This window comes from Colius striatus, chromosome 11 (genome assembly GCF_028858725.1).
Source record: "Colius striatus isolate bColStr4 chromosome 11, bColStr4.1.hap1, whole genome shotgun sequence".
Lineage (NCBI taxonomy): Eukaryota > Metazoa > Chordata > Aves > Coliiformes > Coliidae > Colius > Colius striatus.
The window spans coordinates 16,470,535-16,484,420 of record NC_084769.1 but is presented as its reverse complement, the minus strand read 5'-3'; the positions used below and the strand labels follow the sequence as shown (position 1 = coordinate 16,484,420).

The 13,886-nt window shown below is 42.3% G+C and overlaps 1 protein-coding gene across 2 annotated transcripts in view; it reads right to left on the bottom strand.

Moving 5' to 3' along the window:
* XRCC5 (X-ray repair cross complementing 5) overlaps nucleotides 1–201 on the bottom strand; it is a 54,790-nt gene extending 54,589 nt beyond the window's left edge. For both annotated transcript variants that reach the window (XM_062004964.1, XM_062004965.1), the window contains exon 1: nucleotides 120–201. In XM_062004964.1, the coding sequence (XP_061860948.1) occupies nucleotides 120–137 (18 nt within the window). In that variant the 5' untranslated portion in view covers nucleotides 138–201. The remainder of the gene's footprint in view (nucleotides 1–119) is intronic.
* Nucleotides 202–13,886: the final 13,685 nt, after the last annotated feature.

Below are 13,886 nucleotides of genomic sequence, written 5' to 3'. Positions count from 1 at the left end.
GAGCCCAAGCGGGCAGCATCCCACCGCCCCCCCTCCGACGCTCCCTGACCCCCCACCCCGCCGAGCCGGGCCGGGCCCGGCAGACGCAGCGCATGGGGGGCCCGAAGGCCGCCCCTCACCTTGCCGCCGCGCGCCATCTCTCTCGTTCCGGGACGGGGTGCGCCGCCCTCAGCGCTCCGGCCGGCGATGTGTCCTGTCAGCTCCCCGTCCCCCCGGGAACATGGCGGCTGCGCCTCGCGTTCCGTGGGACGGGCAGCGCCGCCCAGCGGCGGCACCGAGACAAAGGGAAGGCGAGGGGCGCTGAGGGGAGGGGCCAGGGCCGTGAGGGGCCCGTCCTGGCTTTGCCCCATGCCCAGCGGAGGGAAGGGGACGCGTCCTCCCACCGCATCTGCGGAGGTAGAGAGGGCTGATGCGGCAGGGAGGGGCCGGAGTTGGGCGGCGGCTGGCTGGGGAGGCTGGTGGGATGGGTATGGCACAGCTGGGTGAGATGTGGGGTGTCCACTTCATCTGTCTCCTCAGGTCATCCCCCAGCCCCCTTCAGGATACCACGTTTCACAGGCGTGACTCTGATTCGGGGTGGTGGATGAGCACTGTGTAGCCAAGAACGAGCCTGGTTTGGGTGGAGTTAGCTCAAATCTGAGGAGAGGCAGCAGCAGGGCAAATCTCTGGCCCTCTTGTCTCCTCCCGCCTCTGAGCACCTTCTGCATCAGCCAGTCTGTCACCCACCCCATCGGACTCTCCCATCTCCTCCTGTGTCCCACTGGACACCTGCTGAGGGAGCAGCCCTTCCCCACCAGGATAAGGCTTTGAGCTGGATGGAATTGTCTCATTTGTATTCTGTCCATGTATCACCAGTGGGACAGGATTGATTGATTTATTTAAATATTGGCACAATACTAGCTTTCTCCCAACATTAGCAACAAGAGAGCATTTTTCATCCAAATTACATCCAGATGAAACTGAAGCCTGCTGATTTTATAATAGATGCTGTATTTCATACATCATGGCACCTGTTGGATATTAAATCAGCAGCAGAAATGTATAGAGGATGGCAAATATTTCATCAAATATATTGAGCACTTCTTGTTCTGCATTACCTTCCCTGTATCTTTTGAGAATGTCATTACCAGTGTCTATTCTCATCGTCTCAAAAATGTTATTATCTAGAATTATTCTCAAAACAGAGTGCCAAGTGGTAACATTAGTATAGCTACAAAAGAGTAAATCTCACATGAACACTTCAAAAACCGTATACTAGAAGACTGACCCTGCAAACAAGTGTTTCCTTTTTATACTGAGTGATGTCTGAAGACAAAAATATCCTTTCCCTCCTCACTACGTGTCCACACTTTGGGCATATTGGTAATGGAGGGATTCTCTCTTCAAAGCACTTTGCATATCAAAGGAACAGAGCAGCTTGGACACGTGACAAACATTTTAATGGGAAACCTGTAGACAAAAAAACCCCAGTCAGCAACTGCAAGAGAAAGTTATGTGTTATCTTCCTGAATGTCTCTAAGGAGATTTCAGACTAATCAGCCAAGGAAATCAGGTCTGTTTACTATTATTATTATTATTCCTGATGTTATATTAGTCCCTGGGAGTGCTCGACACAGACCAAAAGCTCCCCCTTGGGGACCAATCAGTCAGTCCCCCACCCCAGCTGAGTTCCAACACAGCTTACAGTCTAGGCATAAGACACACACACAAATGGGAAAAGCAAAGAAACAAGAAATGACTGACTTCATCAGCAAGGGCTGTTCACACACCAGCAGAAAAGCATTTTACCTTTCATCATCATCAATGAACATGTTATTTTTATGCCAGAGTTAGAAAAAAACCCCCTCAGCCCTGACTTCTGTCCCAGAATAGCGACACAAAACCCTTCGTAGTCCTCTCTGAATCCTAGATTTGACATAAAAGCTGAGTCCAAGGCTTTTGCCCAAACTCTAATAGGTAGGACAGTAATTGTAAACACTACTCAGAGAAACCCAATTTGGGTATGATCTGGGAACATCTGCAGGAAGGTTGGTGTGCCTAGTCCAGGTACAGCACTCTCCTCCCATACAAAATCTGAGTGAAACTAAAAACACTTATAATCATCTGTGACTCTTATCTTTTAGCTCTCAATCTGGCATAAATGGAGCTCTTATAAATCTCTTGACAAAATACAAAAGCAATAAAACCAAACATTCCCCCTTTATACTGCTAAATTTCCTCAGAGCTATGTACACCATTCAAAGGAAAACTGGCTAATGATTTCTGAAACATACTTGAATCCCCTTTTCCTTTGCAAGTCTGCACTGAACTCCCTTATAGATAATCATCAAATCAAATCAAAGGTAATCAACTCCATCTGAGGCACTGGGGCTTTTTGAGCCTGGATTAAGACTTGAAGGTTTTTGTAAATTCTTGCCAAAAGATGTTTGTCATTAATTGGCTCTTTCTATTTTGCATATAAATAATAAACACATGATGTCTCAAAAGACTCAGCATCCAGGGTGATCAACTGTAATCTCTTTTACAATAAAGTGAGTCAGGCCTCAGTCCCAGTGAGGTTCTCACTCATCACTCTTCTCCTTTTTTGGGTATTCTTCCCCTGAAAAAACTAAGCCTAGATTAAATAAGCATGCTTCTGGGAAGTAGCAATGGTGGGCCTGCCTTGTGTTTAGCTTCACTGCCTTCACAAGGCAGCAAGGAAAATGGTTTCCCTGTTTTGTTACAAGAAGGAATGACCTATCCATAGAGTTGCAGCTGGGACCCAGCTGCTTATGGCTGCTCTAAGCAAATATGGATGGCTTCAATATAAAAGTAGAAAGAGGAGTTGGCCTTTCTTCCTCTTGGAGCAATTGCCCACAGGGTAAATCTCTGGATAATTTCCTGGTAGGAAGAGGAGTACCACAGCCATCTGGGATCCATCCCAATAGTTTTATTGAAATTGATACATGAAGCAGAACCTTTCCATAGAAGAATTAACGTTGCAGTCATTACCTATTTTTCACATGGGTTCACCTATAGAAGCAGGCACTAACTGGAAACTGACACATTATGAACTGAATTTGCTACAGAGATAAATGAATCAGGGCAAGGACACTGTGACACAAATCAGCTTTGTTATTTCTACCAGTGCAAGCTTGGCAGCAAGCTGGAAGATGAAGTAGACAAGAAGTTGGCACCCAAAGCAAGGAGAGCTTAGAAACACATCTGTTAGCATCTTCTTGCTTTGGGCTTCAGTTATCTCCTCCCAAGAGGTCTTTCCAAACATCTGCTTTCAAGCACATGCCAAAACTGTGGTGCAGAACACCACCACTATTTAATTTTCTGTTGAGTGATTCCCGATGGTCCTTCCCAAGAGATGCAAGCCTAACACATAGCCATTGCTTAGTTGCTCCCATAGAATCTGCTTGCAGTGAAAACATATCTTGGGTTTACTCTCTAAAGCAAAACTGGTCTTTGACTTTCAGGATTGGCTGTAAGTTCACTGGGCTTGTCCTCTAGTTGTCTATGTACAACTCATGGATACTTGGCCTGTTGCAAAACTGTGCCTTTAATAATCCGAAAAATAAGGGGGTTTTAACCTTTCTGGGGATTTAACTTCCCATCTGTTGGTCTACCTGCTCTGTCCATTTTCAGTTTAGTTCAAGCAATGTGACAAAATGAGTCTCCTAGAAAAAATAAGGAAATTAGTATGGTAAGAAAATTAGAAAGCTAAATAAGGATTATACCACACCCATCCAACCTTGCCTGAAAACACAGGAAAAAAAAAAACCCAATCATGGTAAGATAATGAGATACAAGAGTATACGGGACTTGGAGTGTGTCTTGCTAGGCACATTCTAGCTCAGGGACTCCTGAACTGTGACAAATGGGTGGATCATTGGTGATACACAAACTACTTCAAAGCAGCGCACCCATAACTCCCCATCCCACAGAGAAGTCAGGGTGTACTTCAGAAATGACTCCACAAATCCTACATGGAACTGAGGGACTCTGAGACTCCATATTTGTAATTCCTCTTCCAAAAGACAGTGTCATTGTTATTTTTTTCTACTTGCTGCCCTCCACTCAGCTGCTAAGTTTACGGATGCCTCTTTCCCTCCAAAAAGTCCTTTCCTTCAGGCCTTCCAGTTACGGCATATTTTTCAGGGAGAGTAAAAATTTCCACCAGCTGTGATACACCAGCAGAGGTCTTATTAAGTACCACAGAGAGAGAAAGCGTGAGGTCACATGTCAACCCCTTTTCCCCATGAGGTATTTACCTTTTTCACTGGACTTTTGCAGTCATATTGAGAATCATCCTCTTCCTTAGTATGCCCATACTATCTTGCAGAATTTCTTCCCGTCCAGTAGCTCTTCTGCCTGCTCTTTGTTATTTCCAATGAGCAGAACAGCACATTTGTCTAAGAAGTTGCATCCTGGTTTTTTTTTTCATTTCAGACTATTTATGAAGTTTGTAATAATGATTTTGTACTTCCAATCTTCTCAGCCATTGTGCTTGCCATCCCTCTCAGTTTGACGTCATTTTTAGATTTCATAAGCACATGTTGATTTCAGCCAAGTCATGAAATGCTCAGCCTGAGATAGCCACCTTGGGAGTGACCATGAGATATAGTTCTATATATATCAAAACATGCAACAACTTCCTCACTTGGTTATGAGAATGTCATCTAAAACAGCATCAAAGCCTTATTAAAATCAAGGTAAGAAAATGCTATATAGAAAGCCTGTTTATTTCTCACAAAAAACAAGTTAACTCCATTTGCTCCTTAAAAAAACCCCCTCATTTCCCTTTTACTTATTATCTTCTGATTAGACATAAATTATTTACTTACTTGCTAAGCTAGCTTTCAGTAACATATATAGTCTCTACCTCCCTGACATCTTTGCATTCCCTTAGCCCTTTTTAAATGTAAACATTATATTTATAATCTTATGCTTCTCTCCAAGGAAAATCATTAATAATCCCAACCTTCTTTAGCCAGTTTTGTATTTGGCTGGGATAAAATTCACTTAGCTCAACTGACTTGAAAGCATCTTTACTATTTAAGCATTCCTGTTTTATCAAGAATCACATTTTGCTGCTGGTGTTAATTGTGTTGCTGCCTGATTGCAGGTGACCTTTGTAAATGGACAGTATTCCACAGCTGTCAATTATTTAATTAGCTTAAAAGGCAGATGCATATACTGTGCATCCAAAGGTTTCAGCCCAGCTGAAACCCATGTGGCTGTCGGGAGGGGTCTATATAATGGAATTCACTTTATTTCTTAATTATAGAAGGAACATTAACATTTCTTCAAATAGAAAGAATTTTGAAGTTGTAACAGTCTAGCACCAAAATGCAATGAAATTCTGACATTAAAGTTTCTCTTGCAACCTTAGCCAATTACTTTGTGTCCATACAGATTCAACTACAGGAGTAGGTACTTTTTTGTCCCTCAATGCCATAGTCTGTTTCAATACATAATGAAATAAAATTAAGGTTATGCACTAAAGGAGTCATAAGTCTTGCCTCATGCATTGCAAAAACTGGAAGACATAGAGTGAAAAAGGAAATTAATATGATTATTGTAACTGAATGACATTTCAAGAATTGAATTCTCTGGTGTTCTTTAGCAGGTTGCTTGTGGTCTGATTTACACATCACTTGAACTCAAGTTTCTAACCAGTACGCACTGGTTATGTAACTTACATTTTCTTACTACTCAGTTTGAGGTATGGTTAGATATATATAAGTGCTGAGCACTCATAGGTGTTCATGAAACGAACTTCACTTTTAACACAAAAAAAGTCTTATTATGCTAAATATTATGAAAAAAATTATCTGCAAGGCATCTCAGAGGGGCACTGAGACTTCATTGACATTTTCAGTTTGTGAAATCCTTCTGTCTTTGTTGCCACACATAAGTTTATCAGCATTTATGCCATGTACTTTCACAAAAAATTTTAAAAGTATTTCTGTGAAGTACTTACATGCTACAGTGGCATGTGTTATTGAGGTTGCAATCTGTGCAAGTGGGTTTTGGCCACACTTTGAAATATAAGGGGGCAAAATAAAATGTTGGATTGTGTCTCATTGAATGCTTTCCCATGCCCCATGCCAGAGAAAGAATAGCAGGAACTCTTATGATTGAAGATTTCTTCAGCTAGCATACCTATAAGGGGAACAGGGAGAGAGACATTAATTTCATATTAATATATTAAACATTGGCCTGATATAACTTCTTAGTATTTGGCATTGCACTTTCACGGTATGTAGGCTTCTTTAGATGCGTTTCCAAGGCAGAAAAAAAATACTGCAGTTGAGTTTTTCACCCCCGTTTTCCAATTTAGCCACTAGAGGGCCACATGATCCCAGACACCTAGGCAGTGGAAGCACTACAGCCCGCAGGATTCGGCAGCATGCACGCAGAAAAAGCAGCACCAAACTGCAGAGGAGTTCCTGTATACAGGTATGGCAAAAAGTAAACAGTAATACACACACACACACACACTTTTACACTGTACTTTTTTTGGAAGGTAGATTTGAAAGTATCTTCCTACATCTAAAGTCTGGGTTTCTGTTTAGGATGATGTTTTCACGAGTTCTATATGGATTTGCCATCCATTTAGAAAGAACTCATGGATTAGCCAAAGGATTTCTGAAGGAGGCAATGAGAGACACTCTGCCTGGTATCATGAGAGGTGAAACATTTCCCACTGCTAACTAACTGAAAACTTGACACCTGTTTCTACTCTTGAAGTAACTCTAGCAGATTATTCTGGGTTAGTTGTTAAATCTGTTACAGCAGATGATTTTTAAATACCATTTTTGAGAACTATCAGCACTGTAGAGTTGGATTTTCTTTAAAATTATTGTAAATAGTTTAGCTCAACTGAACTCCAGACCACCTGGGTTTCTGGAGAGGACTAGAGAATTGAAGTCAGATGTGCTCACTTTGGGGAAAGAACAGCTCAGCAAGTGTCAAATAGTGTTTGAAAAAAAGTTAAAGGCAGTGTTTTAGGAAGAGGTAAAAAGTAAATCTAAGAAAGTGAAACAGCACCTTAGAAACTGGGAGATAATGCAGACTGTGATCTAGGATACAAGAAAACAACATTTTGTCCAGAAGTCCTGTATTGGCTGCTACTGTTTCAGATTTGGTATCACAAAAACAGAACTTCATCCATCTTGTTCTCCACATGCTCGTTGTTTCACAACCTTTTTCTGTCTCATCTCTCTCTGTGTTGTAAGCCTTTGTTTAAAGCCATTAGCAATCCAGCCGTTTTTGGCATCTCTAGAAAGTGCTTTCATGCAGCAGGGTTGTTCTAGACAAGCTAGCTAGGATAGCTAGGATAATACTGTGTGAAGGATTTGCTTTGCAGAAGCGCAAAGATAAGGCTTTAGTATCCTCCCCCCACTAGGATCATGCACGTATACATGCACACACCCACACACACTGGCTAGTGGTCCATGTTAATCCTCATAGCACAGGATTTGTTCCTTATCCATCCAACTGTCCTGCGGAAGAGGATCAGGAGAGAATTCAGTGGCTAAACAAGGCTTGCTCTGAGCTGGGAGAGAGGCTTGCATTTTAAATTCCTGTTTGTTTGCCTGCACCTGGAAGCAGATTGAAATCACACTGTAAGAATGGAAGTCTGGATTTTTCAAGAAATATCAGCCTCTATGCACTTGAAAATGGAGCACTGCAATGTGGAGGAAGGGATGTTGTGTTTTAAAGCTTTTAATTCTTGAGAGTTCCGAGTTTGTACAGTTTTGAGGGACCAAAGCAGCATCATGAAGAAGGGAGCTGCTATTTGAGAGAAAAGAAGAAGGGTTTAAGTTTGGATTTTATTTGTATGAATAGGTGCTAACCCATGACACCAGCATGTCCTTTGACAGTGTCAGATGTAGAGGCAGAAGAACAATAATTAATTTCACGTGTTTTTTTTTTTTTTCAGGAATTCCTCAGAGTGAAGGAAGTCATCAAGATGGCAATTGATTTCTGCAGGTTTTTTGTACCAGACAAGGTAGTTATTCAAATGTTTGTAATTTTCTATTGAATTAAATGGCAAATTTAGCCATCAAAAGAGATGGGATTTTAGGCTAGAATTAGAGCCTCAGAGCAATCCTGCTGTATATGTGGGGCAGGCTGAAGGCACCCACCACCACATGAAACTTTTGCCTTAAAGCCTGTTGCAATATAAGTTTGTTGTTTCAGTAGTGTGTAATCACGTTGTAGAGGAGTTGGTATTGTTGCTTCCAAAGGGAGTTCTACCAAGGGTTGTCAGGCTTTGAAACAGTCTGCCCAGGGAGCTGGTAGAGTCACTGTCCCTGGAGGTGTTTAAGTGATACTTGGATGTTGCACTTAGGGAAATGGTCTACTGGTTGATAGGGCTGGGACAAAAGCTGGACTTGATCTTAAAATCTCTTCCAGCTGAAACAATTCTATAATTTAGCAAGAAATTTTGCATACATATGAAGATAGTCAAAGGCACCTTGAAATATACTGGTCTTAATATATGTTACTGATGGCAGAAACTGTAATAAACCATGTGCCCTGGGAGATACTCATAGAATCACAGAATGGTAGGGTTGGAAGGGACCTTTAGAGATCATCTAGTCCAAACTCCCTACCAAAGTAGGTCCATCTAGCAGGTCCTACTCATTAATATACAAAATATTTCTCTTTTTTTATTACATGCAGATCATAGGAATAATATCTGTTTATTTCTAAGTCACAGGGGAGCTCACTTGCATAAATTAATGAGAGTCAAAATTGCTTGTGTTTATTAATTCTGCATGCAAGTTTTACATGGTTAAAGTGTTGAAGAAAATCTCCATTATGATGGACAGATATTCTGGTAATTGCCTGTAATTATAAGGGCAGCTCACTTCAAATACATTTAGATACATCATAATAAAAGATATTAGAAGTTGACACTTATATAGCTTAGGACAATTAATGTATTTTAGAAAGAAAGGTTGAATAAAAGGCTGCCCTCAGGCTGACTACCCTAGGAGCCATTGGACTTGTGCCCAGCATTAGCACTGCAAAAGCCATTCAGTTTACTTTCAATATTTGGAGTGGTTAGGATGGCAACTGCAGGTGATTCAGATAACCAGGCTAGAATAAATTAAATTAGACTTGTGTTATATCACAATGAGACAGTTTGCTGTTATTTTGTAGTTGTTATATTTGAGTCATTTACCTTATGACTGTAGGAGAAGAAGGAATTTGGCATACATATGAAGATAGTCAAAGGCACCTTGAAATATACTGGTCTTAATATATGTTATTGATGGCAGAACCTGTAATAAACCAAGCCCTGGGGAGAATGTTGTCTGGGAGGTGGGTTTTTACCCTATTTGCCAGGCAGAACATCCTATGGCTTCAATAGTTATCCTTTTTTATCTTGTGAAGTTGAATTTCTAACTGAAAGACATAGTTGGGAAAAGGAGTCCTAAGGTAGGGAGATGACACCTGGGCAGCAACTTTGTATCTTACAGGTCAAATTCATGAGATTTTTGTTGCTCTATTTTTGGGGAAAGGTTTTATGTTCTAGCACCCTAAAAGCAAGAACACACTTTAAATACAGCAAATACATACAGGAAATAAATTTGGATGGACTAATCTACTCAGAAATGAATCCAGATGAATCTGTCTGCCTCCACATCGACAAGTCTTTGGAAAGAAGCAAGAAAGGTGCTGGTCCCACAGATAATTCACTGCCTGAGACAAAAAGTGCTTACATAAATTTTTAACAAAATTGTGTCCATCATAGTGCAGGAACATGGGCTGGGTATCCTTATTTTCTCTCTTTCTTACTAGTGTAATTGCATACTACTTCAGTGTAGAGCAGACTGGAGTAGTTTTACTTACCTAGTGGTTGCAGCTTCAAAAAGGTATCCATGGGGGTGGCCCCACGCATCCACAGAATCACCCCTGCTGATAATCTCACAGTGAGAAATTGTAGGATCCCAGCCTCAGGATTCAAAGCACTAGCCCAAGGAATTAGAAAGGCAAATTCAAGAGAGTAATTGTGGTTAAAACACAGTTCATACTGTGAATGTTTCAACTCTCAAAGAAACTGAACGGGATGGGTAAGTCAGCGGGCAGAAGTAGCACATTCTCTTCCCCTCGTGAAATGCACAGTACAGTCATGCAGGTGTATTTTGCCTGGTGCAAAGGTCTTCAATAGGAGTCTCTCTCACTGCTAACCATTATCTTATGAAATTATTAGTTTGTACTTCAAAGATGAGAACTGCAAAGGCTCTGGGCCCACTACCCCAATCCCACCTGGCACAGCAGGAAGCCAAATGTCCTTCACCAGGTTCTTCACCAGAGATGAGAACTCCTCAACATACATCTGCCATGCAGGGAATCCTGTTCCCTTGGCAATGTTTTCAGTAGACATCACACCAAAAAGACATTTCTGGTATTTCCAGACGTGTTGGACATAGTACTGCCCATCTGAGGAAAGCACCTGCAGGTAGCCTTTTGGCTTCAAAAGCTGTCACACCGAAGCTGTACTAGACCCTTGGTTAGGAATTTCACTGATTTTCCAAAGATTCATATCTCCTTAGAAGAAAGAAAATGTCAAATAAGTGTTTTGCCTGTGCTAGCAGGAGGGAAGGGCTGTAGTAAGACTGTGGGAGAGCACTGAGGGTGTCATCAGACACCTCAAAGAACTGTATTAGTGTATTCTGCTTTGATTTATTGGAGATATATCTGGAATACTTGGGGGTTGTAAGGAATCTTCCCAGCACAGTTGTAAATAACAGCTCCAGGACACAGACACACAGACCATATTTGTAGAGTTAAACGTACTTCCTATTTTGGTATGGAAGCATGTCCCTTCCTACAGATTCTTGGGGCTAAAGCCAAACAGATACCCAATGATTGAAATCCAATAAAAAGTTTTCATTTCTGTGCTATGAAGTAAAAACAGTGAAGAACCCAGAGATCTGACAGCTCTGGATAGGCCTAGGTTAACAAGAGGTAAAACTGAGACCCATTTCAGACACATTTAAAATGAGGTCTTCAAAGATAATAATTTGTAATAGATTATGAGCACAGAATGACTGAGTCCATCCCATGGCACTGTTTTTAAACACAAAGTCAAGCAGAAGCATGAAAACAACATTCTTCTAAAGCCACGTACATCTTTATTCTCCACCCAGGCCAGCAAGGATGGGAAAAGGGAATGCAATTAAAAATAACAATCAGCAAACACACACTATCTCTACTTTAAAAAAACATCCAGACTAGAGCAGCCAGAAACATACTCAGCAATCAGAGTAACTGTAATTCCCTGCAGTTTGACAGTGGCACATAAGCGGAAATTATTTGTGAGTTTCTGAAAGCAAGGGCAGAACAAGACAAAAACTTGTGCTTTTCTCTATTACAACAATTGATAATGATTATATATTTTGTAGCAGGCAAACCATTCCTGGGGATGCTGGGCAAGAGAGAAAGCTATCCAGAGTTGTTCTGAGAAAAGTATGAATAAAACTTATAAATAGCACCAGAATTAACCCCAAGCTTAAACTAGCCTCTACCAAAATCAATAGCAGAACACCCTGATTTTGGCAGGACCAAAGGAAAGCTTGGTTAAGTGTAAAGAAGTAGAAAATGCACAATGGATTGTTCCAGTATATGCCCAAGAAGGTGGCCTCCCAACCCAGAAGAATAGCTGCCATGGCAGGAGGAGGGTACTATGACTTATCTGACGCTCCTTTGTGTCTACATAGCAGTAAGAGGCACAGATTTGGTTTTGTTTCCCCTCTGGCAGGCTGTTTGCAATCCAGAAAGCAAATCCTGCAGCTCAACAGCCATGGCTGTGTTCTGTAATGAACTAGTATTTATCATTCAAGCCCTCCTGTAAGCTGAAGGCTCTTTATGCTGCTGACCTCAGCCTTTCGTCTGGCCTTGAACAGCTGCTGTTTGGCAGTGACAGCTGAATTGGGTTTTCTCCCTCTGCAGCAATGCACACTTGCCAGCCATCCTTCCCCCAGACCCACTTGTTTGATGCATGTTGGGGCCAAGATACACAATCCACTCCTTTCATGCCAGCAGTGTCCCTCTAGGCAAAGCGTGAGAACACTTGCCAGTGAGCCTTTCTTCCCATTAATGCTTGTTAATCATCACTTCTTCCCACCCTCCAGCCATGTGGGAGCCTACGATTTCCATGTGGAAAAGTATTAAGCAGAGTGGCTGTGCTGGGTCCTTACAGACTGCCAGCATTGGCATGACTTACCCTCAGTTTCTGCATTAATTCAGAGACATATCAAATGCCCTGATTGAAACAGCCCTGTGAAAGGCATTTCACTGCTTGAACCAGTACCAGGCATATGTTAACCTCTTTGAACCCCAATGGATTATTTGACATTGCCTCACAGGTTGAGGTCTATTTTATTTTTCTGGCTGAAAGTTGATCATTGCCTTTAAAGACTTAGCTCATAAAAACTGAAAGCTGTGCATCAGGAAGCATCAAACTCAGCCTGGCTGTACCTGTGCCCAGGAGGCGAAACTTTTGCCCTCTCAGTAACGTGTGGGGCCAAGACTGCTCTTGATATTTGGCTTGTACAGTATTCATGCAGTTAATCCTCAAGACAGTGCTAAGAGGCTGCTTTGGCTCCACATCCCAGAAGAAGAGACCAAGGATGCAGCAGGGACTTTACTTATTTCTCAGTGTCAGGCTTACAGGATCAGATGGACTCATTTAGAAACCACTGTTTCTCAGAGAGTATTTTTGAGCTCATCCTTGAAATGCAACACAAAGCATTACCTCCTGTGAAATCCAGCCTCTGAATGCTTCTCTTTACCATCCTAAAACTAGAGCAGCACCCCCTCTGGTAGGGAGACTGGGGAAGTAAAACACCTAAACAGACATGAGTGACTGTGCAGACTGACTGCACACTAGGATTATCTACCTACATGCATGCAAATGGTGGGCTCCTCTGGGTTGGGCTGAGCCAGACTTTCTAGCAGCACCAGCTGAACTAGAGCATTCAAAAAGTTAATCATGCTTCAGATGTGTAACTTGGTCCCCATTAAGAGTCCTCAACAGTCCATCCAGAAAAAGAACTTTTCTGCTAGTTGTATTTTTAAAGATTTGCTTAAAGTTCCTTCAGCCTACGGTGGCCACCTCAGCCTGATCGGAAAGACCACTAAGATGCCATGCAAAGCCACAAAAGGAGGGAAATCAGTTGTGAAAATGGGACATGAGAGGAGGATGTATAATCCATTGCTCTTCCATATAGTTAACCAGGAACTGTCAAGGTGGGCTGCAGATTTCCAGAGCTGAGGCACTAATGCAATTTGCACTGGCACTAACAGACACAGGCTCAGGGATGCCCCCACTCTGAAAGGGCAGGTCCAGCAGCAATTCCATAAGAGCAATTTAAACACAGAATTACTATTTCATTGAGACCTTCCCATCCAAAGCATCTTCAACTCCACTTCCTAAACACAGGTGTTACTGGCCCACACCTGCATTGCAGTGACATGTGAACTGATCACGCTTTCTCAGAGCAGGTGTTTCTTCCCTGTAACACAACTGCTTGCACTGCACACTGAGAATGGCCCCCATAGCCCATTCCTTCCTAGCAGTGCACAGAGGAAGAGACCAAATGAACATGTGTCCTCAGCACTTATCTGTGCACCTGCAGTCACCTGAGGGTGCCTGGTGAAAGCCTCCTCAGCTCCCCACACAGCACCCTACAGATTAAGCCCTGCCATCTGTCCTGGGACGGGCACCTTGCAGGTCAGTGTAAAGCCCACCTGCTTTTGCTGGAGGCTATGCTGTCTTCTCCCAGTGAAAGGCTGGACACAACTGTGCTCTGTTTCTCAGACTCTGCTAGGTGGAAAGTTTGCTGCACTTATTGGAAGGACTGGAAAAGGGCCCT